Source organism: Echeneis naucrates, chromosome 13 (assembly GCF_900963305.1).
Source record: "Echeneis naucrates chromosome 13, fEcheNa1.1, whole genome shotgun sequence".
NCBI classification, from domain to species: Eukaryota; Metazoa; Chordata; class Actinopteri; order Carangiformes; family Echeneidae; genus Echeneis; species Echeneis naucrates.
The window spans coordinates 14708710-14735984 of record NC_042523.1 but is presented as its reverse complement, the minus strand read 5'-3'; the positions used below and the strand labels follow the sequence as shown (position 1 = coordinate 14735984).

At 40.8% G+C, this 27275-nt stretch overlaps 1 protein-coding gene across 2 annotated transcripts in view; it reads right to left on the bottom strand.

The window, feature by feature from the left end:
- Positions 1 to 25939, bottom strand: part of kcnab1a (potassium voltage-gated channel subfamily A regulatory beta subunit 1a) — an 86056-nt gene extending 60117 nt beyond the window's left edge. The window contains exon 1 of one of the 2 annotated variants that reach the window (XM_029517136.1): positions 25491 to 25939. In XM_029517136.1, coding sequence (XP_029372996.1) covers positions 25491 to 25762 — 272 coding nt within the window. In that variant the 5' untranslated portion in view covers positions 25763 to 25939. Of the gene's footprint in view, positions 1 to 18486; positions 18513 to 25490 lie in introns of those variants that run through there. The other variant, XM_029517139.1, reaches the window with a different exon arrangement.
- Positions 25940 to 27275: the final 1336 nt, after the last annotated feature.

Sequence of the window (27275 nt, the reverse complement as noted above, 5' to 3'; positions counted from 1 at the left end):
ATTAAGTGATCGAAAGTTTGCAATAGATGAAGAGGAAATTCCAATAATTAGGGAAAAACCAGTAAAGAGTCTAGGTAGGCGGTACAAGGCAGATTTGCATGAAGGAGAATACATAAATCAGGACTTCCAGGAAAGTTGAAGCTGTGGTGTTTGGAGTTTGGATTATTTCCCAGGTTGATGTGGCCACTGTCGGTATATGAGATTCCAATATCTGCCGCAGGGAAAATGGAAAGACTAGTAAGCTTATACAATAGGAAGTGGCTTGGTGTTCCAAGATGTTTAAGCACTGTGGCACTGTATGGGAAAGGCATACGTCAGCTCCCAGTATGTAGTCTAGTGGAGGAGTTTAAAGGTACTAAGGTTAGGACAGAGCTCCTGTTATCTGGGAGTAAAGACGTGGTAGTAAGGTGGTTCCAAACCCAACAAAGGGGAGAAAATGGAATCCAAGAATGGCAGTGCAGGATGCGAAATCCAATCTTAGGCATACAGAGATTGTGGGTAATGTACAGATAGGCTGGGGAGGCTTGGGGCTTGGCTCAGGCAAACCGGTGTGGAGTAGAGCAGATCCCAAAGAAAAGAGGAAGCTAGTTGTGGAGCAGGTTCGTAGAACGGAGGAAATATTAAGGAATGCAAGGGCAGTAGCTCGGTCTAAGCAGGGACAGTGGATGAACTGGGAAGGTGTAGAGAAGAAAAAGCTTCGTTGGAAAGAGCTGTGGAGTATGGGGGAAAGTAGTATTAGATTTTTGATAGGGGTAACATATGATGTATTGCCAACTCCCCAGAACCTAAAAATCTGGGTAAATGGAGACCCGCTACTTTTGTTGTGTTCAAGTACTGCAAATCTAAAGCACATCTTGTCAGGTTGTAAGGTTAGTCTGTCACAAGGATGGTATATGTGGCGACATAACCAGGTTTTAAAAAGCTTAGCAGCAGGCATTGAAGATATACGGAGGCTGGCAAATTTAGGAAGGTCTAAGGCAAAGACAGTTGCAATTCAGTTTGTTCAAGAAAGAGGGAAAGTTAATAAGATAACAAGGAGGCAAGGCAGCTTAGAGGATGCCAGTGACTGTGGAGATGCAGGTAGATTTAGGAGGAAAGCTTGTTGTTTGATTGTGATTGGTTGGGCTTCTTTGAGACCAGGCGGTTAGTCCAGGTGAGTTGGCCTGTATTGGTTTGATTCGGTTTGATTATAGGACTGTCCAGGTGAGTTTCTTTGCTGAATCTGCTAGTGTAGCTTGTCCTCCACTTCGTGCACTCTCTATACTTTCATACCCCCTACCCAAACCAGGGTCTGTATCCCCACCCCGCTTTCACTGGTGCAGTTGGTGAGAGGTCAGAATAGTTGACAGTGGTGCTGTTTGAGATAGTTGTCTTTGTGCGAGGAGCGGTGATGGCTGGCATTAGGGGAGTGACTCTGGGATGCCAGTGATCACTGTTTAGCCTCCTGGAGGTGTCGTGGGCCTAACTAGAAGAAATGAGGTTCCCACCTGATGACCCCAAAGACATGTTAGCTATCACTGCTCACTGGCCTGGTTAGATATTGTCTGTAGGGCACATAGGCAGGGCAAAGTTTGTTGTAAGGGAGTTTAATCACCGAGTCTGGTCCATTTATTGTTGCTCAAGTTTTTGTGCTTACTCTGAATGAACTCCTTATCTTGTGCCAATCGGACTGAGGTGTCCTCACCACCATGGACCAACTAATACAGCAAATGCTGTAGGGGAGGGGGTTTTCACCATGGAGTTATGGTCAGCAAATCTGATTTGGTTATCACCTCCGATTTGTATTGGAAATTAATGCTCAGCAAATACAGGAGCAGAATATGCTTTATGAGCAACTAAGCAGAAAAAAAGTTCAACAACATGACCGGATTTTGGGTTAAGGCTTATTTTTCATTACTTTTCAAGAACTTCTTTCAAACTTCACACTCTTACGGTGCCCCCTTTGCAAAGACAGGTACTTTAATAAACTTCTCCAGGTGCTAGAACTAGGTTGGAGACACTGTTCTTTTCCATAAAATGTGCAAACAGTTATGGGCTGGGTGAAAAAAAGCCCCAAAAGATGATACAAGGTAAAAGAGGTGAGGTGATTTTACATTTCCTAAAAGTAACAATGTGGATAGCTACATATGAAAACAGAAAAATGGTGTTAGAAAGGCTGAGAGCTGTTTCATATTAGTAATAGCAAGTCACAAAGAAGGCTTTTCTTGTCTTCTTCTGTTGTCATGCTTTCTGGCTCATTTGCTTGTGCCAAAGCTGTTTTTTTATCACTGAATAATGGCTGGAAGGGCAGTTTCTGAATGATGTTTATGAAAGGATTGAAATGTTATTTCAAAAATATCTTTGTGTGATTCAAGTGGGTTAAGACAAACCTCATTGTTAGGGTATTGAGCATGCCATTTCCAGTGACAGCTCTTCAAATTTACAGTGGCACAAACTAACTCACACACACACATCTACACAGGGTGCCACATTATCATTACTGTAAATCTTTCCCCTGGTCCATCATTTTAACTGAGGTTACAGGTCAAAGGGTAGATTGAAAGAGGGTAAGCATGGACGCTTCATAAGTCAATCATATCCATTACAGTCCATAAAAGCAGCATTTCAAATTCACCCGTTGCTCCGGTGATCCAGCTCTGCTGTCACAGTCCAGTCACTACCAGCACTGTGCTCATGGCTGAAAAAAGCTTCATGTTAGATTTAATCTTTTACCTTTCATACAGTATCCATGTCACAATCTGTTATGTATACATTTCTTTTTCTTTTTTTTTTTTTTTATTTGAGGTAGTATTTGATGACGACCCAAATTCAAAACACAACTCCTTTTGGATATGTTATGCTCAATCCTCATACCTATCATACATTTAAACAACAATCATCAGCATTTTTCTACATCACAGTCATTGTGGCATCAAATAATGAGTTTAAATGCATCATCAGGAATGGTATATGATTTTATTTCCTCTGAAATTATATGCAATTAGCTAGTCATCTTGGGTAATCTTGGGTAGCTTGAAATGTGTGAACACACGCTCACTGGTGCCGATTAAATGTCACACTTGACTCCAAGCTGATTTATTTCTGGATCTTGGAACAAGTGGTTTACATGTCGAAGCCGGGTAGCTCATGGGTGAAGAATAAAACATTCCTAAACATATTACAGTGATAAGACTTGCTTTAAGGGCACGTCAGTCAAAGGCTCATAACATTAAGATACGTGATGAGGCTTAAATGAGGCTCCCTCATCCCCTCCTCCATCAACTCACAGCAACAGAGCTATGAGCAAGTTTGGAAAGGAAGTACAAGATAAAAAAAAAAAAAATAGCTGTTGGTTATTATACAACCTGAAAGTTGGCTAAACTCTGAAAGTGTGTAAACTGGGTTAATTAACTTTTCTATAGAGGAAAATGAGCTGGAGAGTAAACCTCCACATAATATTCTCCACCCAGCTTTGCATAAAAGCCAAAGCTTCTATCATCTCGTGGCTGATTACTGAACAACGTCAGTGGAAAAATGCCAGACCCTCAGCAGCTGCCACCTCCACTTACAGCAACATCACCCCTGAAAATAAAACCCTGTCTCCTCTAGACCATGAGGAGCTTCGGTAACACAGCTCTGATTAATTGCTACAGCACATGACTCCATAACTGGCAAACACTGCCAGTGTCATTGCACCACAATACAGAGACTACAGAGCACTTAACACCCTATTTACACCTATTATTATCATCAGGATGATGCCTCTGGATACAGATCCTATTTTAGTACATTTTTGTGTTAAACGTTGCCTTTGCATTTCCACCATCGCATTTTTAATAGTATCAGTGTTTTTTTTTATTTTTTTGCACAGATGTCCACACACAAACCACCTTTGAGGTGTGCAAATAAGTGTGTGTTTGGTGAGTGTATTCATTCTAGTAGGAATTTACAATATTATAAAAGTGCACTTTAACAAAATACCACTGACACACGAGCAGTCAGATTGGCAACATAAGTGTAGCTCTTTACTCTGTGCGATGCACGCACTCATGGCACTCCCGTACATACACAGGCAGGTCACCAGAGCAGTATTTGATTACAGCCAGTTAGACTTGGCACAGCTGCTAAAGGTGAGGTGAAAATGTCATCTATCACTAATACATCCCTGTGCTCAGTGCACATCACAATGTACTCAGTCAAAAGGTAACAAACCAACTTACACTACAAACCACAATACATGTACTCTGTCCCCAGGTGGCATTGACTGTGAAGCTGTGATTAATGACATTTGTTTTAATTTAACATGTCTGCAAGTCCAAGAGTAAAATTAAGTAGTAGCACTGCATTAGTGCACACTGTCATCCACTGCAGCTATACAGTCTGAGCACCACACTGTCACTAACTAACAACTGAAGTCATGAAACTATTCACAGATGGCACCACTGTGGTGGAACCTCACGCACAGTTAAACTTGCTAAGTTTTTGACACAAACTAATTTGCCTTAATCCACTCCACAGCTCAAAGTGTTTTTAATGACACAAAGTGCTCATTAAAGGTTGAATTAGGCGTTGGCAGAACAAAATGCTGAAGTCCATATAAAGTGGTAAAAATGACAGTATGGTAACCAGCAGGTAAATATGCTGATTTCAAATTAGATCTTAAATAAATTGAAATTATCGCCACTAGCACTTTTATTAGCATCTGCTATGTTTGCCATTTGCTGATGTCGATAGCATGTTATTGCAATTTACAATTGTCTATTTATGTTTTATAATGGCACCGTATCACCTTGTCTGATGAGCACGGTGTACCACGTACACCAACCTGCCCGACAATCAGGAGAGAGTACAACACCCTCATTCCTCCTCAGCTCCACCTTCTTCTCCAAATAAAGTTTGTTTCGGTTTCAAAAGACCAAGATGACAATGACCAAAATGATTAAAAACAGCAGCTCACAAATGGTGGCGTGCCACTTGGACAATATCAGAGGAAGCTGCAGTCTGTGACTCCAAATACTACTTTTGCATACTATTACTGTAAAAATCACCAGATTTGTCACCATGGGCAATATCTGTGCTCAGAGTTTCATGGGTTGTTGGTACTGTTTCATACGTGGACTGGCACATTTTGCCTGCACAAAGGATGTCATATAGAGTGTCTGTTCATGAGGAGCCTCAGCAATGCTGTGTTGAATGCTTTCTTGTGTGTGTGTGTGTGTGTGTGCGTGTGTGCGCGTGCGTGCGTGCGTGATAAACACTGCACTCCTCCCACTGCAGAGTGTGTTCCAGTTGAGCAATTTAAAGGAGGAAATATAATATTTGATTTTCTCTCCCTCTCTGTATTTTCTCAATGAAGTAAATGTCTGCAGAGAAAAGTCAAGTCTAAGGGATCTGAAATAATGTGCTGCCTTCTAAAATATCTGTAACTGAAGCTCTGCATGGTGCATTTACAGGAGAGGTTATGATACTGTAAGGCACAACTTTGAAGTAGACTTCTGTCTATTGTAATGGAAAGCATGACATAATGAGGTTGTTCTCCAGCTTGCCCTGTGTAATAAGCACACACTCCTACACTACCTGCACCACAATTAGCTATTAGTTGCATAGAGCCGCTTTCCTGACTGCTAGAGAGTCCAGAAATGGTCACTTAATAGTCAAGAGTGATAGTTAGGAGAGAAAACTGTCATCTCAGTGGTAGCATTGCTATGGAAACAGTATGGAGGCGTTATGCGTGTGGGGAAAAAGTAGCAATAAAATAACACCAAGCAAAAAAAAAAAAAAGATGGCAGATGGCTACCAAGCAGCATCTGGAAGAATGAAGGACACACGTACAGTGGTCACCGCTGGGAGGAAAACATACAGTAAATATTATAATAGTGTAAAACAGGATTTAATTATAGTGGGTAGCGCTGTCGTGGGTTCAGTTCCCGGCCTGGGTCCTTTCTGTGCAGAGTTTGCATGTTCTCCCCGTGTCTGCGTGGGTTTCCTCCGGGTACTCCGGTTTCCTCCCACCGTCCAAAGTCATGCATGTGTAGGTTAACTGGCGATTCTAAATTGACCGTAGGTGTGAATGCGAGTGTGAGTGGTTGTTTGTCTCTGTATGTCTGAGTGTTGGCCCTGCGATGGATTGGCGACCCGTTACCATACTGTCCATCGGGCAAGGGGCCAGTACCCCGCCCCTTGCCCGATGTGAGCTGGGATTGGCTCAAGCAGCCCCGCGACCCGGATACGGATGAAGATGAAGATGAGTGAGGATCTAAATATATTTCAATCTACTGAGCTATGGGTACATTATACATTGAGTACATTTTATAGACAAATCCACTATTGCAGAACAAGACACACTGGGAAGAAGCAACAGGGCTGTTTTACTCATCTTAACTTACAATAGTACAAGATTTCCAGTTTACTTCATGGGGGAAACCGCCTTGTATCAGATTTTCTCAACAGCCAGAGCACAAGTCAAACTTTGACAAAATTTAGCAGCAAAAGACAGAGCCATTCATGCAAAAAAGAAATCAAAAGCAACTTGCCTCTCAATTTATTTCTGACCTTATGTTTGTGTCTGTTACACCAAATCTCTAACAGACCACATTTCCTCTAAGAGCACACTCCACAGAAACTGTTTCTGAATGTAATGTGCTGGATATGCGCAAGTTGATTGTGTGAAAATTTGGACAATGCAAAAACCAAAGAAATGCAGCTGTTCAAATTATTTTGTATAACAGAATGGAACAACATGAATGAATGAATGAATAAATAAATAAATAAATAAATACACCACTTCACACAAGTCATAATTTTTCTTGAGTTAATTTGAGCTGGACTGGATTATGAGTATTATCAGAACACACACACACACAAAACAGAGCACTGGCAGTGTATTTCATTGAATTGTATTCCTGGAGGGGGGCTCAAACAGACTCTAAAAGCTTCATTACATTCACGCAGAGTGAACAGCTGGACTCTGTGGATTCAAATGTGCTGAAACCGCTTTTCACATGTTCATGTCAACAACTGCAATATCTGTGCACGGCAACATAAAGCTAATATTACAGCCGATAAAGATACAGCTAATTTCACAGATGGATAGCTTGTGAATTTTCCATCAGATATCTATAAAGTTTTATCTCAATTTTAATCACAATAACAACTCATGTTTACTTGTTAACTGCACTTCCTGCAGCTGCAAAACTGCAAAACTACTAACTGAAGTAATCAGGTAAATGTAGAGCAGTGAAAAGGTATTTTAGTAAGTAGCGGAGAATGAAATTACTCCAGCAAGTACCTCAAAATGTATGTATTCATCTATTTGTTGGATCCAATCAGACACCGAACACTGATATGCACACAGATACATTTCCTAAAAGACCCGAACACATTTAGGCCCAAAGATAAATGCAGTTGTTCCAAACAAACCCACACATAAAAAAGATTAAACAGGCCTCCTACCTATAAAGACACATTTTCTCTGCATGGGTTATCATCCATATTTCATAATTGGATGTAAGAGAAATTGACAAATAGCTTCAAGACCTGCAGCAAGACTAAATGGTACCATATTAAAATGAACATACCAGTAAGATCAATTCTGCACCGCAAAATTGAAAGCTTTCTGTAAATTAAACCTTCTGTATTGTGTATTTGTGGTGAATAAACCACTGAACCAAGATGTCCTAACTGACTGACCAGAAACAGAAACTGCAGTGCCGAGCTCCACGTAAACGAGGGTTAAGTCTATAAAGCCAAAGTCAGAAAGATGTAGAAAATGTGTTTTTGCACACGTGTCCTCATTAGGCTTTCTCAGTGTTCAGTGTTGTTCTGAGGTCTGGATTGAAAGAAAACCTTTCAGAGAATCAAGCAGATGGTGTATCTCTGTGTTGATATTTTTCATGTGCACTCGTCCTTTTTCATGTCTGTGAGAGAGGGAGGGAGAGAGAAAGAAAGAGGAAGGCAAAGCGTTCAAGAGACAAACAGCATGTGAGATAGATCATATGTGCATCATCCACCAGCTCCGGTGAGTTCATTATTTTGTTAGCTGGATTAAATTTAACACCTGTGTCCAGTCTGATGTGCATCTCCCTCTGTTTCAAATTTCATGCTCCAATTTCTTCATGATAGGTCAGTAAAATCAGCTTTGTTCCATACTTTTTTTATTTAGTCCTCGGCATTGACAATCCATCACTCTCTCCTACATGAACAAATTGCACACAACAGAAAGTTTTGAGCTTTGTGGGTGTTGTTGTCCACGGCTTTGGATCAGTTTCTTTTATTTATCATAAAACTGAGTTGGATTTTGATAATTTTTGTAAAACAAAAAAAATGTAAGTAAACATTACAGACTGTAATTAAGGAATTTCTTGCTTATGTAGCAAGTGATTGTAATCATTTTGTCTGATAAGATACCTTCCTAAGGCTGTGTGGGTGTGTTCAGACTGAGCTTGATTGGCATCTCATTCGCTCTGCTGTTAGATTTTATGTGAGTGGGACAATTACATATATTTGTACCTAACAGCCAAATTCTGTATTGTCATAGCACAATTTAATTTGACTTCCACATTTTCATTGTATGTTCATGCATTACATAAGGAAGTTTCCATCTCCTGTAGCTTTTAGAAGCCAAACAATTACTTTCAAAGATGGCCCCCGATGTGAAATTCATGTCCTGTCCAACTCTGTAGACAATGTTCATTAGCAGAATTACTTAAAACGACAAAAGTGAAACCAATTGCAGATAATTCAGGGTGAAAAAGTCATAAGACAGAGTACTTTTACATTACGCCAATCCACTTGGCTCCTCTAATAAGTGCTTCACTTTGGCTGCATCATCTATCAAAGTGAGGCAATGTCAGAGGTGTGTGCATAAAAAAGGCACTGGGCTTTAACGTAGCTGTAAAGTTCAACTCAAATCCAAAATTTTAAACTTGTTTCATGAATATTGTTTGAGAATAACTGTTTATTTTGTGCCAAAATTTCTGCTTGCTGTTTTTTTTATTATTTAACCACTACCAGAGCAAGATGTAACTATATTTTACCTGTAAGTAATCTCCATACTCTGAACATGATCAGAAATCAATTCTTTGCAAAAAAAAAAAAAAATGCATTTGCATACATGTGCGTGTGTGTGTGTGTGTGTGTGTGTTGCTCTTTATGTGTGCCTGAGTACTTGACTGCACTGATGTATCAGCGTGGGATTGACTCACTCATATGTACCGACAGTAAATTTCTGCACCACATCTCCAGCCATTTCTCATCCTTGCAACACACAACTTATCAAGCAAGAGTAATTGAGTCTGTCTTTATGAAAGAGGTATGATAGCTTCTAATGGTATATGCGTCTGCTTTATAAGACAAATAAAGAAGATACTGCTACTGCAAGGATGCACGCTAACAATAAAAACATGACAGTTGAAAAAATGTTCAGCAATATTGCTGCATTATATAGGGACGGGTGAGACAAGGCAAACCAGGAGAGAAGAATAAAAAAAGATTAATTAACAAAAATCCTAACTGTTCTGTAGACCATTCAGTAACAAAGCTACATTATTTGCTATTAAAAGGGAAACAGGACAAGAAATGTTTTGATGCTGCTTTTTGTGACCAAGTCCTTAGAAAAGATGATTTCAACTACATCAATTACTTAAGTTAAGAGGATTTCCGAGATAAAATGAATGTACCCTTGAAACAGCAAGAAGAGAGGCTAGATGACATGACAGGCCTGGGTTAATCGTTTCTGAACGTATCTTAAATCACACATCGACATCCCAGTCATCTATCACACACAGGACAGTGATTTAAAGGTGGCTTTTTTTGCAGTGTGCGGCTGTACCAGCTGCAGCAGTTTGAATGAGCTGCTTACACTCCTTCCAGAACCAGAGCGAGATTGTCATCAAAGCTTGAAGTCTTACATATTTTAGGATAAAATTGAAAACTTGGCAAGAGAACTGTAATGACTTGCCATGAATTACTGCATCTGTGCTGCACTTAAGTCACTAATACACAAACCTGTTCATTTCTGTAAACACATGCTCTGGCATTTATACAACTCCTTGTACAGTACCTGCTGGTGTAAGAGTATTTCTGTGCATCGGTTGGCACAGTGTCTTCCTACGCTTATTGAAGTGTTTAAACAGTGACAAATACTGCAGCAAAATCAACAGGATGTGTGTGTGCGTCTACTGGGTCCTCACTACAGTTGGTTGTTATCATGGTGCCAACCTTACATACCCCCCCAAAAGGAACATAATGTATTCCTTTCTCATGTCCACACACAAAACCTCCAAAAGGCTTCCCACCTTTATATTGAAATCTTTGAAGACACACACACATACACAAGGAAAAGACAAGAAAACTGCTGATCTGGTGAATTGCATCAGTGTGTCAGCTTGGTGTTATAAAGTGATGTATGGGGACACTAAAACTTAGTGTCCACACAAGGGATGACTGCACAGAATCATAGATGGGCAGAAAAGGAGCAGGGCAACGCAGAGGGAGGGGGGTCAACAAAAAGAGAAATAAGTGAGGTGACAGCCGCAGTGTCATTTAACAAGGCACCTGAAGGGAATTCAGTTTTGTGGAAGGATGATGAATGAGGGATGAAATTATGGAGGGATAGGAGAGAGGTTGTTGTTTATGAGCTGATGGGAACTAGGTCGGATATTGTAGTGTCCCCAACCCAGAGCTGAAGATTGAAAGGTCTCACTGTAGTCCACAGTAGGTGACACTCCGAGGCTGATTCCTGTGATGTATGAGTACTGCAGCGCCTCTTAAAGCCACATTTCACTTCGGCCAAACAGCTCCTATTCTCTTGGTTTAGCTGCATTCCTGCTTCCTCTTTGCTTTAGGTTTATAATCAGTAAATGTAATGAGGAACTAGCTCTGCACTTAATTTACACATAGACAAAATATCTGCATCGACAAATATAAACGCAGCGACAGTTTATATTTGTATGAATGTGCAACTTCAGCTTTGGCTTTTCAAAATAACACCAACAAACTGGACCGTGACAACACACTGCTGGTTCACATTCAAAGAAGCACACAATTAACCCCATGACGCTGTGGCAATTATGAAAGACATAAAAGGTACACACCTCCCCCTAGTGTTGACATCGGTCACAAGCATTGTAATTCAGATTACAGAACGTGCTCTTTTCTCTAATCTCCTGTGAGGCATTATCTACTCTCTTATTTTGTATGACCTTGCTGTAACCACCCACCCACATCATTACACACTACAACTCACTCCCCATTGTAACCTCTTCTTCCACCATACTGCTAATATTTACTCGTATGCATTTAGTGCTACCAGGTTGCATCAGTCTCTGTGTTTTCTGTATGTGTTGGTTGTATTTTCCGTGGCATCTTCTCTCCTCCTGTTCTTGTCCTCGCTCTATCCCTCTACAAAGTCCCCCTGCTCTTCTTTGCGCTCACTCTCACTGCCCCTGCTTCTCTCTCTGCCCCCCAAGGTCTAGACCTGCTCTATGTGTAAAGCGCCTTTATGTAACTTTGCTATGAATTGGTGCTATATAAATACATTTGATTTCATATGTACCACAGAATTGTTAAACATGTCAAAAACGCATCTCCATGGGGCTTCTTTACACCCTCACAACATTTACCCAGCATCCTCATTACCGATTAGTTATTAAGCTGCCTTTTTTTTTTTTTTTTTTTTTTAAATATCACAGTGAATAAACACAATACATTTAACACACACACACACACACACACCTATAAGTGAATTTCCATGGCCGTTTTTTCATCCAGCTGTATGAACATGTGTTCAGACCTCACAGATCATTATTGTGGGTTCTGGTGCTTCATCTGTTAACTGCTTTGCCAAAGGCTTAAGAGTCACCTTGAGCAGCACTTAATAGATTTCAAGTAAAAGGGGGACTTTGTGTGTGTGCGCGCCTCTCTGTGTGTATATGTGTGCTAGACTGGCACATTTCCTTTTTGTGAAGCAGTATAAAAGTAAGTTGAGCCTCCACTGAGGCATTATCCTCAGGTGAACTAAGCAGCTCTGCCTCTTAAATAACCACTTATCACTCCTCATCAATAATGGACATATACCAAGAGACAGGAGGAGCAATGAGGCAGCGATACCCAGAGACCCAAGAAGTAAGGAGGAGAGCCACCTGGAATAACAAAGACAGAGAGGGATGGTTCCTTTGTGTCTTCACGGTGGATGTTTTGTCCTCACTTTAAGAGCAAATTGTCAGGACATGATGAGAAGAAGAAAGGCAAGCATCATATGTTTCATGGAACAATGCTCTCTGTCTCACATTATGTGTTCTTCAGATATAATAAAGCCAAAAAAGTTACAGATTTATTTAAGGGACACAAAGACAGGCGAGGTGAGTGCGGTGCTTAATGCTGACTGTTTGGCCCTTCACGTCAGCAGTCGGCTCTCAACCAGATGAGCACATCAATAGGGCAAATTGATGCACTATTGATTCACAGAGGCAGCTACTGCTGAAACACCAGAAGTTTGTGCATGTGACTTTGTGTGTGGGTTTCTCTAGCTCTGTGTGTGTGTGTGTGTGTGTGTGTGTGTGCATATTTGTGCACGCTACCAGACAAAAAAAAAGAGAAAGTAAACCCATGTCAAGCTTTGAGACTGATTTATCGATTCAAACCGTGCATTAGCTTAGTCAATAGCCACCTAGCAAGCTACAGTAAGTGTGTGTGAATGTTGATCCCATTTAACAACCAGCTTTAGACTTGTTTAGACCGGTCTGAAAACAGCATTGACTGATGAGGAACAGGTGTCCAAATTTGTTTTCATTCCAAAAGCATTGAACATGTACAGCTAAATGGTTTGGAGTTAGTCGGTACTTCTGGGGGATTCAGGAGCCAATAAAAGGTCCCTGAAGTGACATTGACAAGAATGTGTAAGTAAGACAGCAGGCTGTGCTAAAAACAACCCATCATTCAGATTGACTGTACAATAATTAACAGACCTGTCTGATTCTCTGACACTGAAGTGGATCTTTCTGTTTGCTGTCAAATGACCTAGTTGATCACAAACACTACTGTCATTCTTATTGACAAGGATTTAAAGCTTGTAATGATACACCTGAGACATTGTAGCTGGAATTTTAGTTTGTCAGAACATACTGAGTAATGAATATTAGCTCATTTCTGAATAATGATAATCATTATAAATACTAATTAAGAAGACATCACAGAGCCCAAATTTGATCTGCTGGGAAAATAATTGTTGACATCTGGTACTTCCAAGCCCCACATGGACAAGAAGTGACAATGAAATACAAAAACAGCTTAATTTATATGGTAAAGTAACTAAAGCGGAAAAAAAATGTATAAAGGACAAAATTTCACTTTAAAATGCAGTGAAGTAATAGTGTGTAACTTAACTGCACACACTGCACCGTAAATCCCCTGATTTTCTCATCTTGTAACTAGAAACTTAGGTTTCTGTTTCTCCCCATCTCTTTGCCCAGAGTCATTTATTACATGACTGGTTCTAAGCCAAAGATGTCACAGGATCTTGGACAGTCTGATACCTTGTGTGTAAATCCATCACAGTTTAACACACCTTAAAGGCTTTTAATAGCATTAAGGTATTCATTATGGAAAAGACCCAAATCAGGTACTTCCAGTGCAATATTTGACTACAGGTACACTAGTTTTAGTATTTCTTCCAGTATTGAGTCACAGTAATGTTGGTATTTTCAGTCTGTATTAAAACTGTAGAGAAAAAAATATAGGCGCCTGGATGGTAGAAACTAAGAGATGAGAGAACCAAAACAAGCAAACAATTAGTCCGATTTGAATGAGTCCGTCACCAATAAAACAAATGTCATGATAAAAGTGGCAGGTTCCATAACAAACAGACACACGTTTCAAAGACCAATGAAGTATTTAGTGAGGATACCAGCTCCTGCATTAAATATTCACTTGTTTTCCAAGATGAATAAAGGATGAGCAATTGATGCATTTATCTGCATGTGTTTAGGTCTGTGCGTGTGCACGAGATGCATCCAGGCCTGTGTCCTGTGAATCTGCGGTTGAGTACACAATTTCACTCACTGTTCTCAAGTGTCAATAGGTGACAAATTACGGCTTTATTAGGCTCTGATTAAGTACACGGACTGACACGCACACACACACACACACACACACACACACACACACTCACCCACAGAGTTACAGAAACTACTAGACAGAGAAACTGACGAATAGATAATGTAAGCAATCCTTTTGTAGAGTAATAAAATATATAGTACCATCTAATTAATTATTTTTACTGTTAAACCTATCTTTAGCTAATTCACCCCTTTATCTCCACTTACTCCCTTCCACCTCTTCCCCCTAGCTGTCCCTCTTTATTTGGCACTCTGATAAATAAACTTGTGTGCCTGGATAGCTTCTCCTTACATAGGCAGATATCAGAGTCTAAACACTGGTAGTGCTCATACTGAAGGAGTCGAGGCGTTCGACAGGCTGTAGTTAGTAAACACACTCCGCTGCTCCTTCTTATTTGGGGATCAAACACAGCAACGTGTTCCTTGAAGTAACGTGGGGCCAAGAATCACAGTGGTGGGTGGCCATCAAAATCACTGTCTCAAAGACAAAATAAGCCACACAATCTGTCGGTAACTCTACGAAAGGAAAATTTGACCTTCAGCTGACAGTCGATCAAAGAAATCTTTACAGCCATAAGGCACTACTGAGTTTAATAATATCTTTTTCACCCCAAATTAATTTTACTATCTGACCTTGATCAGAGTAACTGCTTCACTCAGTGAGGCCACATTCGGTTTTAATCGGCTGCATTTTGTGTAACATTGCGCATACTTTAAACCTGAAAAAAAAAAAAAAAAGTTGAAGGACAAAGACAATAAAAGATGTAAAATTGAAGACAATAAAGATGAGGGGAATGAAGGAAAGAGTGAGTGACAGAGGAAGAACTGTGAGGACACTGAAACTCTGTCACCTTCACACCACAGTCTATCAGCAGGCCGATCTTATTTAATCAGATGGACTGACAGATATCCAGACTGTCTGCATAGATGGACAGACAGACAGACAGACAGACCCCGACACACCCACACACACACACACACCTTACAATGCAACTGTCTGGCCCCTGGAGGTTTAAATGCCCCCCGCTGCCACTCCCTTACCCAGCATTCCCTGCTTTGTATCCAATAATATCATGGGCTTTTGAATAATTTATTTCCCACACTAGGCTGATTGAATTGATTTCTACTTTAATATGAGGAGTATGTGCTCAAAAACCACCATCTGTAACTACTATGTCATTTAGGTTGAAGGGAGATTGACTAAATGTCTCCTTTTTACAGGAACATGTTGATTGAACAAAAGTAAATGTCACAGAAAGCCCAGTGGAAACACAAAACAGAACTTATTACTGAATCTCAAGTGGCATAATCCAGCATTTTAAAATTGACTGAATCTACTTTTCCTGGACAGTTAACTTCTGACAAAATTTGTTTCAGTCAAAGGGAAGAGGACTTCCTCCACTTTAAATGCAATTCAAAAATGACAGCTGGTGGAGGCCTTTAATATTAGCCAACTGCAACAGCTCTACCCTCTTCAATGCTATGCAGGACTAGAGTACTTAGCTAAAACAGCAAATGAAAAGAAGAATGATTGATTCGGAGGAAAACACGAGAATCTGTGCTGGATGTCATTTGGTGTCAAGGTGTTCAGGGCTAACTTGTGTCTAGGCTGGCTGTCAAAAATCAGCTTCTTTTTCTAATTTCTCTTTCTTGGACAAAATGGCAGATTTCTGCTTGACACGCTTCAGTGATGTCGTCATACAGCGACAGTATCTGGGCCTGACCAGATAATTTGTGTTAGCATTCACCACATTAGCCCTGGGGGATTGTTGAATACATATGTTCTCAAGTGTAAAGCAGTAAATTGTCACTGCGCCAGCATGGTTAAAAAGCACATTAACGATACAATGAACATGCACACACAAGAGGTAGCAGTTATCGTCTCACAAACATACACACAGATGCTCTATCACAACTGAAAATACACGCACATGAATAATATACTGCAGGGCATGTGAGGGCATATCCGCTTGTACTGTGTCTTCGCATCTGTGCTTTTTGAGGTTTTGTTTTTTTGTTTTTTTCCCCCTTTGTTGGTCAGGGTAAAAGAACATTAAAACGGGTATACATTTGAAATTCAGTTTCAGGGATTTGAGGCAGCACAATGGTTCCAAACTTCAGGGTTGGTTCTGGGATTATTAAAAATTTTTAAGAACATATTTCTACGTTTTTCCTTCTAACTGTTCATTAAACAATCATTTCCTTGTGAAAAACTAGATAGCTTGGTCTTTAAAGACCTCTATAATATATTCAGAAAGAGGGAAAAAAAAAAATCTTTTTTTGCAGGAGCTGTCATAAGAACCTGTGAGAGGGACATCATATGTAGCCCTGTCTTTATTTTAAGAGGTCACAAGCAGTAAAGGCTGAGTTAGAGAATGCTTTTGTAGACTTTAGCAGGTCATGACTCACCTCTCTCAACACAGCCCTGAAGGATTTAGAGGGAAACTGGTTGGAAGGACACTGAGGGCACTTCACTAATTTGTATCACTTGCTTTGGAATGTTCATGTTAGTAAAAGGATTTTATTTTAATATTTACACTTGACAATGTTTCATCAGATTTTGGTTTTACAGATCGTGTGTGTGTGTCAGGAGTGCTGTGTACAGATGACCACACAGCTCTTGACCACTGGTACACACTGACCTGGAAAAGGACACGGACAGCCAGCTGTTTTATGAGGTTACCATGACGATAATGACAAACTCTGAAGCAAACACGTGTAGACTTATGCATACACATACGCCCTGGTCCCAAGGCAGAGTGCGAACAGATACTAGGCCATATGAGCCCCCACAGGTTGACCCAACAGGGATATAGACCACCCCCCCACCCCCACCGACCCCCGCTTTCTGTCGCTCACTCGCTGACACAGAGGGGTGATGGAGAGTTCATGTTATTTGCAGTCACGACTTATGTGGAGACACAACAACAGCACAAATTTATGTGTTATTATCACGTTGATTGTTCCTTGGTCACGTTTGCAGTATATAGCCACAGCATCAGTGTGGAGAGGCCTCGGGAATGGAAGGGCTTTTCAAACGACCAAAATACAGTTCCTGGAAACACTAAGCCAGCAGTCTCTAAACAGAAAACACACATGGAGTCACATGTTTATACAGCATTTTGGGGCCTAGTTTGAATATTATTTGCTTTCGGTAAGCTTGGGTTAGTTGGAACATGACATTGCTTGTGGTAAAGAGAGGTGTTTCCTGTATACATGCTCCTTTTTTCCCTCCATGCTTTCAAAATCAGATAATGAAATATTAACATTTCATCTTTCCTGTCATGTTTTTGAGTATCTAACAATATTTGAGGAGGACAGTAAAAAATATGTCTTACGATCTGCAAGTAAGTAAGTAAGTGGTTGTTGTAAAAGAGGATTCATGTTCATGTGTAATTGTCCTGGACATATAAAGGGTTAAGTGTAGTAAACTACAACCAACCGAAGAAACCATATATTTAATTCCAAATCACTCTTCTGCTTTCTTCTTCACTGGAGGCAACAACACATTGAAGGCAGAGGCATGCTGCTGTCGAGCCGCAGGGCTGAGCTGTGATCCACAATGTTCCAGTCACTCTCATTCAAACCACTCACCAATATGCTTAGTTACAGATGACAAACAAGAAGAAAAATAACAAAGGCACAACAGCAGCGGGTCTTTACCAGTGCCTGAGGAACACTCTTTTAGGAAGTGGATTATCTTCAAAATAACAACACAAAAGACATTTAATAAATATGAGCCATTAACAGAACAGCTGAATCCTTATTTTCTATACAGTGCATGTGAAGGTCTATCTTCTGATCAATCAAGGCACCATTAATATCTATGATTACTTCAATCAAGTTTCATCTAAAATGTTTTGTTGTGCCACTGTATATGCACCATAGAACAAACACAAAGTCAGAAACAAATTACCCAAGCATAAGCCCATCCACAGTCCTTCTGATGCAGCGGGCATCGCACAATATGACAAGGGGTGACCGAAGTCGGTGAGACAGTAGATGGGATGAATGTGCTGCTTTTTGCCTCTTGACATCTGGAGATTAAAAAAAATATTTTCCAAGATTTTCTCCGAACATCAGCTCCAAAGTGTGTCCACCCAACCATCTTTTCAAACAAAACCCGGCGTCAACATTCAGCATGCAAACATGACTTAATGTGCACATGCTTCCCAAAAGACCACAAATCACACAGCCAGCAACAAATTTCAAATATATAGAAAGTCAACTTTTGCCTCAAAGTGTATCAATAATGCAACATTACAATCGCCCCACTCCTCAACAGTAAAGCTTTTAGGGTTGCAACTCAATAGCCTGAAGGTGGGAGCCTTGGAGTATAAAGCTAGCATGAAATCCAGGGACGTCTCACCAAAGCATCCGCAGGTGAGGTTACCTGTAGATCATGCCTGTCTGGCTCTTCACGGTGTTGTGCAATGACAGCGAGTGGAAGTTGAGGAACTCCTCCAGCTGTTTGACCTCCACCACACTGTTGTGTTTGTTTGCCGTCCACAGCATCAGAGGGGCATAAGCCCGAGGCCCCGTCCCCGAGGACGCCTGGCTGGGCAGTCTTCCCAGGCCTTGAGACTGGACACCTCCCTGACTTCTGGGTCCCTTCTGCTTTGGGTTGGGAATCTCCGGGCAGGTTGCTTTGTACAGATACATGTTTCTGCTCTTTTCCTCACTTTATTCTCTTTTAGTCTCTCCCTTCGTCTGTGAGTCTGTCCCACAAACATGTACGTTTGGACTAATCCAGGTAGGCCCCTCACCCACACAGCGCTGCACGAAGCAGAGGACTCACTGTGTGTGTCTGATTAAAGCTCAAAGCCAAAAAAAAAAACGTGCAGTATTCCTCAGAATGAAGCTCCACATAAGATATAGCTCTTATTCAAAAATTAACAAAGAGTGGAGAAAAATCCAACTTCAAAAAACAGAAAAATAATATTCAAAGTCCATTTCTAGATTATCTGCAGGCTGCAAATCCACACAGCAAAAATAGGCTTTTCCTTACATGTGCTCTACCGTGGGCTGTGCTACATATGTTCTCAGTGCACATTAACACATGCAGATAGAGAGGCACACAGATAACCCCCCCAATCTCTCACTTTCTCTGTTTTCCCCAGTCTACTCTGCTTTCTCTCTCTCTCACTCACACACACACACACACACAACAAATCACCACAGAACACACACCCTCGTGCTGTCACTTTGCCCCCTGCTCAGCCAGTCTACATTATAAGCTCAGTTTGGTTTTGCTCCCTATTAAATGGCATGGGAATCTGGGACATTTTTCCCCACCCTCCCTCTCTGTTTCTCTCTCAACGTCTGTTTTTCTCTCTCTCTCTCTCTCTCTCTCTCTCTCTCGCTTTCTCCATCCTTCTACTCTTTCTCCCTCCAACCTCCTCTTACCCCCCCCCCCCCCCACTTTCCCTATCATCCCTCCTTTGTCTTTCAGTATTCCCTATGTCACAAGCCCTTTCACTTATTCCTGATTTCCACACGCCTCTTTTTCAGCATCTTGAGCTTTTACTTTCATACTCTGTAAATTATTTTTTGTTTCCACATTACTTAAATAACCATTGCCAACCCCCCACACCCCCCTGTCCACCCAAAAAATTTTATTTCCGACTTCTTTTGTCCTGCAAGTCTTAATACTTCCACTTGGACGCCCTTTCTTCTCTAAATAAAGCATTCACTTGAGTTTTGCCCATAACAAACACCTAAAATAAACACACACTCACAGACTTAAGCACACACAGCCAAGAGCGTGTTATGCACAATTGCGCATAGTCTGAGGGCTGCGTTTTAGCAATGAAGTGAACCACAAAATGAAACATGGAAGCCTCTTTTTTAAGCCCTTTCTTTCTTACTCTACATGCAAACACACAATTTCTCTCACACACAGAGAGCATATAATCTCTCACCTCTGGCCTCCTCATGAGACATTTCAGTGACATCATGTCTGGTCCTCCAGTGGATTGTGGGAATCATGAGGAATGCCACATTCTCCCATATCAGGAAATTTTTGTTTAAAAACGCATACAGTCACTCTTCCCCCATACAAACACAGTGTCTGCCCACACATTATTCAAAATATTAAAGCACTGAATTACGTGCCACAGGTCTCCAGCCCTCTGGAAACAAAGTTTTCTTTTATCGAAACTTTGTTTCCAGAGCGGACACTCGGCATGATGCAAGGATGACTTTTTCACTTCATCTGGATAAGAGTAAATATTCTGAGACTATAACTCTGTTAATGCAAAGCAAACAGAGCCGCACTCATGAACACCCAAACATGTAGAATTTGGTAGGGGGTTGGCATTCGGGCAGCTGTGTCCATTGTCCAGCAGGATGGGTGGAAAAACTGATCCTGCCTGGCAGCAGAAAAGTCAGCCAAGCTTATGCAATGTCAGAGTGTTTACAGTGTATTTATAGACACTAGGCACATACACATCCCTGCACAGAGCCTATATGGACATACGTTTGATCCATCCTCCATGAACCTATATCAGACAAAGACGCAGTTGATGCTGATTTACAAAAAAAGTTCTATCCATTTTACTTTTTTGATTCTTTCAAATTTATGTTGGATGCTTCTCTTTATCTGTCTGACATTCTCCAATGAGCCACTTGACATGCGAGCAGGTGAGTCACTGATAAGAATACCACAAAAAGAGAGAGGGAGCAGAGAAGAAAAGGAATGTGGCAGGATCTCTGATGGGGAGACAGGGGTTAGTTGAGCGTTGCGGTAGTTGTAAGCATGCTTTATGAGAAACAAATGCAGATTTAAGGCATTGGTTTAACTCCCTTCCAACACTGTTCCCGCTTCATCTCCTCAATGGGTGTCTTACCTGCTTTTCATCTCAAACTTTCCTCCCCAATCAACTTTATGTTCCCTGAGACTAATTAGCACATCTCTCTTTCATTCTGCCCCCACATCAACCACTACCTCCAGTGAGTGAATCCCTATGTAGTGATTGCATGTCTGATAATTACCCAGTTTGTACTGTGTTATAGAAACAGAACAGGTAGAGCAGCATGCCATTGCATGCAATTAATACATTTTATTGTTGCTTAATTTGCGCGTTTCACAAGCCATGTACCAAACAATGTTTCTATACGAAGAAGCAGCACATTTCTATGCCATCTAACTCTATGGCAGCAATAATTATGCCAGTGATCAGTCTCCAGCCCTCAGGGACTGTCCTGCTCCTGTTTAACACCACTGTGTTGGCCTACATTCTCCACTAAATCCCATTGTTATTATCATTGAAAATTGAGCTTAATGCTGAAGAGCGAGAGCAAAGTGAGGATGATAATATTGTACACCGACTGTAACACACAGACAATACATCAAGTGCTGCATTACATAATCAACGTTACAGCTGTCATCGCAGTCCTTGTTTTCTGACTATTATTCTAAATCACTGAAGGATGTTAAAAGTCCTCAGAAGAAGAAAAATAATGTAATTTCTTGCTTTGCTATGTCATAAATTGTATTAAAATTTTCACAAAATGTTATCTATTGTCGGATGGATACTTCCAGCAGGCTCATCTCCAAAGCCAAAGAAGTAGTTGCAGTGCAAATCAAAGCCCATGTTTGGATCTGGCATTGCCATGTGTCTAAACTGCTAATCTCGTCTCAGAGTCGTCTATTAGGTGACCAAACAGCAAAGATGGAAGTCCCTACAGGTCTCTAAAAGGATCAAGATCTTGGGATTGGAGAACACAACTAGAATATGAGCACAAGCTTGAATTGTCAAGTGCTTATTAAAGAAAAAGTTTCTCTTCTTACTGAATGGCTATCTGAGACTGTCAGCAGTGGTAGTACCTGCTTGGTCACAAATTTTGCTCTATCGAAGCATAACCTGATTATCTTAGACTCTGTACAAGATCTTCTTATTATTCAGTAAAGAATGCTCCTGTTTTTCAAAATCAATTGTATTGGTCTGCTTATCCAAACATAACACTGTAATTGCTGTGATATATATAATTAAATGTAATAGTACCAATTTAAATTGTCACATCAATCAGAAAAAATATATTGAGATTTTCAATAAGTTTTCAAATACAATGAAATGAAAAAAAATGATTTGCAATATTCTGTTCTATGTAAAAATAATAATTAGATTAATTTGCAGAAGGAAAATATTTACATAGTTCAGAGGAAGAAATAACAATTTTTATCTTGGTTTCAAAAGCCCAGAATTTCTGTGGTTATATTCTGCCCAAGTATTTATGCAGAATCACTGGAGGACTAAAAATCACAGCAATTGTTCTGATTCAAGTGAGAGAGGGTATCTAGCCATCGCCTGCTGTTTGGCATCCACATCAGTGGCACAAAGAGAATAGCTGGCAGACTGTGTGAGTGTGTAATGCAAAAGTTGGCTGATTGGCAACAACAGGACTTTTGGAGGGGTTCATCTCATGCTCATGTCCTTTCTAGGTCAGAGTAAATCGTTCCTCATTCTCTTAACGAGTCCATATTAGTAGTGGTGATACACCCATGATCAATATTGTTTCTCTGTGGTGAATTCATTGAACAGTGTATTTTTGTTTGTCTCTGTGTGCTGTATATGTGAAGGCTGCACTAATCTTACAGTGATTCACACAACAGAGTTCTTTTTATTGCTGGTGCACTGAGCTCACCACTTCAGGAACATGCTTATTCAACACACACGGTCTACGTGCACCTGTCAGTCTGTTTGTCAAACCACGGGTGGCTCTCTTTATGAGCCCGTAAATAAAGAGCATGTGAAGTGTGCAGCCACCATCAGCATGTCACTAAGCCAACTGTAATAAAACATTTAAAGCCCACAACTGAAATAACAACCAGGCATAGTTGATGAGTGTTTTGACACGAGGCATCATATCAATACACAGTAGAATTTTTCTATCGATGCAGACACATACGTTAAGACTTGCGTTAAAATATGGTCAGATCTACATATAATTTATAATAATGAACAAAAACTATTAACTTTGCCTAATAACATACATCTTTGCTCTTCTTTATACTTAATATAAAATCCACACATTCACAATGCAGTGAACCAGGCAACTATAGTCATCATCCAAACCTGGTAAATTTGGACGATGACTATACTGACACGAAGATGAGGTGGTTACAAGTCTTAAAGAGATCAGATTCAACAGAAACCAGTCTGAGAAAATGTTTATAAATAGAAATGAATTAATGGCTATGGCTACTCTACCTGAAGTAAGTGCCCAACTAAGACAACTCCAAAAGCACAAAATGACCGGTGAGGTTAAAAAAGCCAAAATTAACAGTAAATCACTGCTGGGAGAATGCTTTATGGATGGATGAAACTAAGGTTGCATAAACAATTAAGGTCACGTGTCGATAAACCTGCAGCTCTATGTATTGTGTAAAAAGGAACTGCACACCAACATGAATACATCCCAACAGTGAAGTACGGCTGTGGGAGCACCATGCTTTTGGGTTTTAGTGCCTCTGGGCCGGCTAGCTTGATATTAAAGCAATAACTGACATACCATGGAACAGACATATATCACAGATTAGGGGCGTTGTTCAGCAACCAACAACCCCCTTATGTGATACAATACGTGTTATATAATAACCAATATAAAATGTTAAAGTGTGGCAAAAGCAGTTTAATCAATATACATTTTTTTTATAAATTGAAAAATCTATTAACTAACTATTAGCATACATAACATAACTATTAGTAGTTTGGCTTTGCCTCTCCGACTGCAGGAAGTCATACATGACAAGACAGAGGACATCACATATCCCAACCCAACTCCTCTGCACGGAAGGAATATGGCGTCAAGGTCAGCCATTTTGTCAAAGAAGCTACAGCCTTTTATTTAACCATTTTATAAAATCGGCAGATGTCGCCGAAATGGCCGATGTCCAATAGTTCCTTTTCAAACAAATAGCTGCCATACTGATAACATGCATGTCTACAATCAAGATATTCCTTTAGGTAATGCCTCACCACAAGAAGGTACTCAGGGTTCAGTCCCCAGGCCTGGGGCTTTTCTCTCTGGACTATGATGACAACTTTTCCAGGGTGTTCCCCACTCTCACCAGATATCAACACACTATCAGCCCTTTTTTAGAAGACAATTTCTCTTCTTAAATAGGGGAAAACCTGCAACCTCCCTTTTGCCTGAAAACTGCATTCTGGGTAAAGCTACTTTGCTGCTTTTGTCAGTTGACACACACACAAAGGTTTTGCAAACTTCTGACAGTAAATGTTATCTGAATAGTACAAAAACAAAATAAAAAAATCTGATTGAATTATATGTAGTACTGTGTTGTGTTCCTTTACTGTACAACATAAATGGTTTCTTAAATATTTGGAAGGCTTCAACATTTGCTCACCAAACTGTGTCCGTACTTCTCTATAATCCTTGTCTCTTGTTCCCTTTCTGCTTTGTTTTTCTAATTTAGAGAGTGAAGAGAGTACAACCAAAAGGGAGGATGGAGAATAAAGCGAGAGGAAAGATGAGGGGAGAGGAGTTAGGAAGAAAGGAAAAAGGCTGGACTGCATATTAATGAATGCAGAGCTTTGGGCTTCAATGATTGGAATGGGGCACAGATGGATTAGGCATTTTGCAAAACAAGAAAGGAGAGTAGAGTGGTGAGAGGGAAGACATGGAAAGGGGAGGAGGGGGATATAACCCAATACTGAAAATATCCATGTGTGTGAAAACAAGGAGAGGAGTGAGGGAGAGGGAGAGACAGGAAAGACTGATCCCCTACACTTACTGCACTAATAGCCTAACTTCCAAAAGTGGAAATTCTGATGCACATCAGTTCCTCAAAAGAAACGCTATTGGAGGATTCCATCTGTCCCTCACACACACAGGAATCAAAACACTCCCTCCAGCCTCCATATGTTTTGTCACCATGGCGTTAGAAAATGTCAACACAATCTAATGTGGCAAGACAGATGCTGGCTATTAGCATTAAAGCCAGATCGGGTGACACAACTCTGTGTGAGGTTGTTATGGCCAGCTTGACTCCTGTGGCACACAACCCTCACAAACTAAAATGGACTTTAGGGGTGGGTGTGTGTGTGTGTGTAGTGGTGGGAAGCAGGGGACCACTTGTCACCAGACAGAAGTCATGGTCTGGCCCAAAAATACTTGTATGTAAGTATCATGTGCATTTACTTTACTTGTACACACATACACACCTATTCAGTGATCATATTGCTAATGATGTGCCAAGAGAGAAAAAGATTAACCATTTCTGTGTGTTTGTTTGAGTGAGATGGTTTTATCCAACAAGTCAAACGATTTTCAACAATGAGCTCTGATCACTCTGTTTGTATCAAATGCAGAAACTTGGTCCTCATTTCTGTCTCACACACACACACAGACACAATCACAATGGACTTCACTGACCTGTAGGGCATGCCAGTCTGATGGGCAACCGTCTCCTGTTTGCCAAGCCCAAACATTTTAAGGTACCAGGAGGTCTCCATCTCTCTGATCAGCGCCGCCTTGTGTCGGGTTTGCGCCCCCTGCTTTCCAGAAGAAGAGCTGCGCTTGGCATCCTGTGAGTGGCTCCGGTGGGCTTTTGGCCCACTGAGAGAGGACACTGATTGCTTGCGGTGCACGTGAGGGGGCTGGTGTGACCCACTGACACCCCCTCCACTGCTCCGGGCGGCTAGCATGGCCCCAGAGGGTGCCCCCTCTCCCTCAAGGGCAAAGTTCAAAGACCAAGATGAAGAGGAGGAGCTTCTGGGTTTGCACGACTTTCCAAATTCTTTGTGCTCACCTTTTTCGGACCACTAATCGGTGCGGCCCCTAACCCCAGTCTAGCTTTGGGGAGTGATGCATGTCTAAGGAGGATTCTCCACTTCTATGTTGTGACCAATTAGTTCTTTGAGTTGTTCTTCTCTTCTTCTTCTCTGTCTTTCTTTCTGTCTCTGCTGTGTGCTCTCTGGTCTCTTATAGCTTCATCCAGTCCTGAAACAGGATCCTGGTTTCCTTGCCTCGTCACAGCCTGGCCTTGCCTAAAAGGAAGGAGGCAAACATGCCAGGGCGTCAACAATGCATGCACACTTGCACACAATCTCACACCCTCTGGTTTCATGATAGAACGTAGACATCTCAAGGGACAAAGAAAACGTCACAAATTATATAAATACAAAGGTAAAGTGTACATCTACACACAATAACTACTATTTCTGCAGTCAAATGAAAGTAAAAGGAGAGCAAAAAGAATACTGGGCATTTCATCGAGGATTTATGTCAATAAACAGCGGAAACTGAAGCAGAGTTATAAACAATTATTAAGACCAATAACATGTACACGGACACACGCAGATTATTTCCTTTAATCTTCAGGTTTGGCATCAGTGACGGCTCTATATTTACACACCTCCTTGAGTATTAGGAGCTTTAACACCATTCCTTGTGTCACAAGACCCCACAGCCGGTGTGGGAAGAACACAAATTTACACCTTTCACATGCATAACAATCTTCAAACAGACATTTGGCCGCAGTACACATCAAAATATGTGCACACAGATGTACTGTGTGTTAAATATTTGCAGTATTTTTTGTGTTTCACTGTGCTTCCATTTGAGTGCGTTAGTCCTGCTTGAAGTGCAAAGTTCAAACACACACAGACTCCAGGGAGTCCTTTTAGATTCCCTCCTGGCGGCTCTCAATCGTCTCCATAAGGTCTCCTGTGAATAAAAATTTCTGACCACAGCCATGAATAAATTTTGTTTCCCTTCTGAATTTTAAAAGCCCCCGGTGCTTTCTGTTCAAAGAGCAGTCTATACTAACACCAATAGCAGCTTTTAGATACTTAATTTCAACCACGCTAAACCATTCAGAAAAGAATTCAACTTCAATTCAATTCAACCCACGCACCCCCCCCCCCCCCCCCCAAAAAAAAAAAAAAAAAAAAAAAAAATTACACTTAACTAAAATAGCCCAGAGTGTGGGAACATTAACAACTGGATGTGCTTGTAATGAATAGGGCCTTCATAACCCCAACTAATGGAGTTCATCTGATCTAGGTTCATTAAGCGGTTTAATAACAACCAACCAGTCTAGACTTGTGTGCATCCATCATTAAATTGCTTCTTGTGGTCAAGCTGTGCGGTCTGAGTTTCCTCCTGATATTCAAGCAGTTTGGTGTCCTTAGAGGCCAAGTGAATAAATCAGCAATG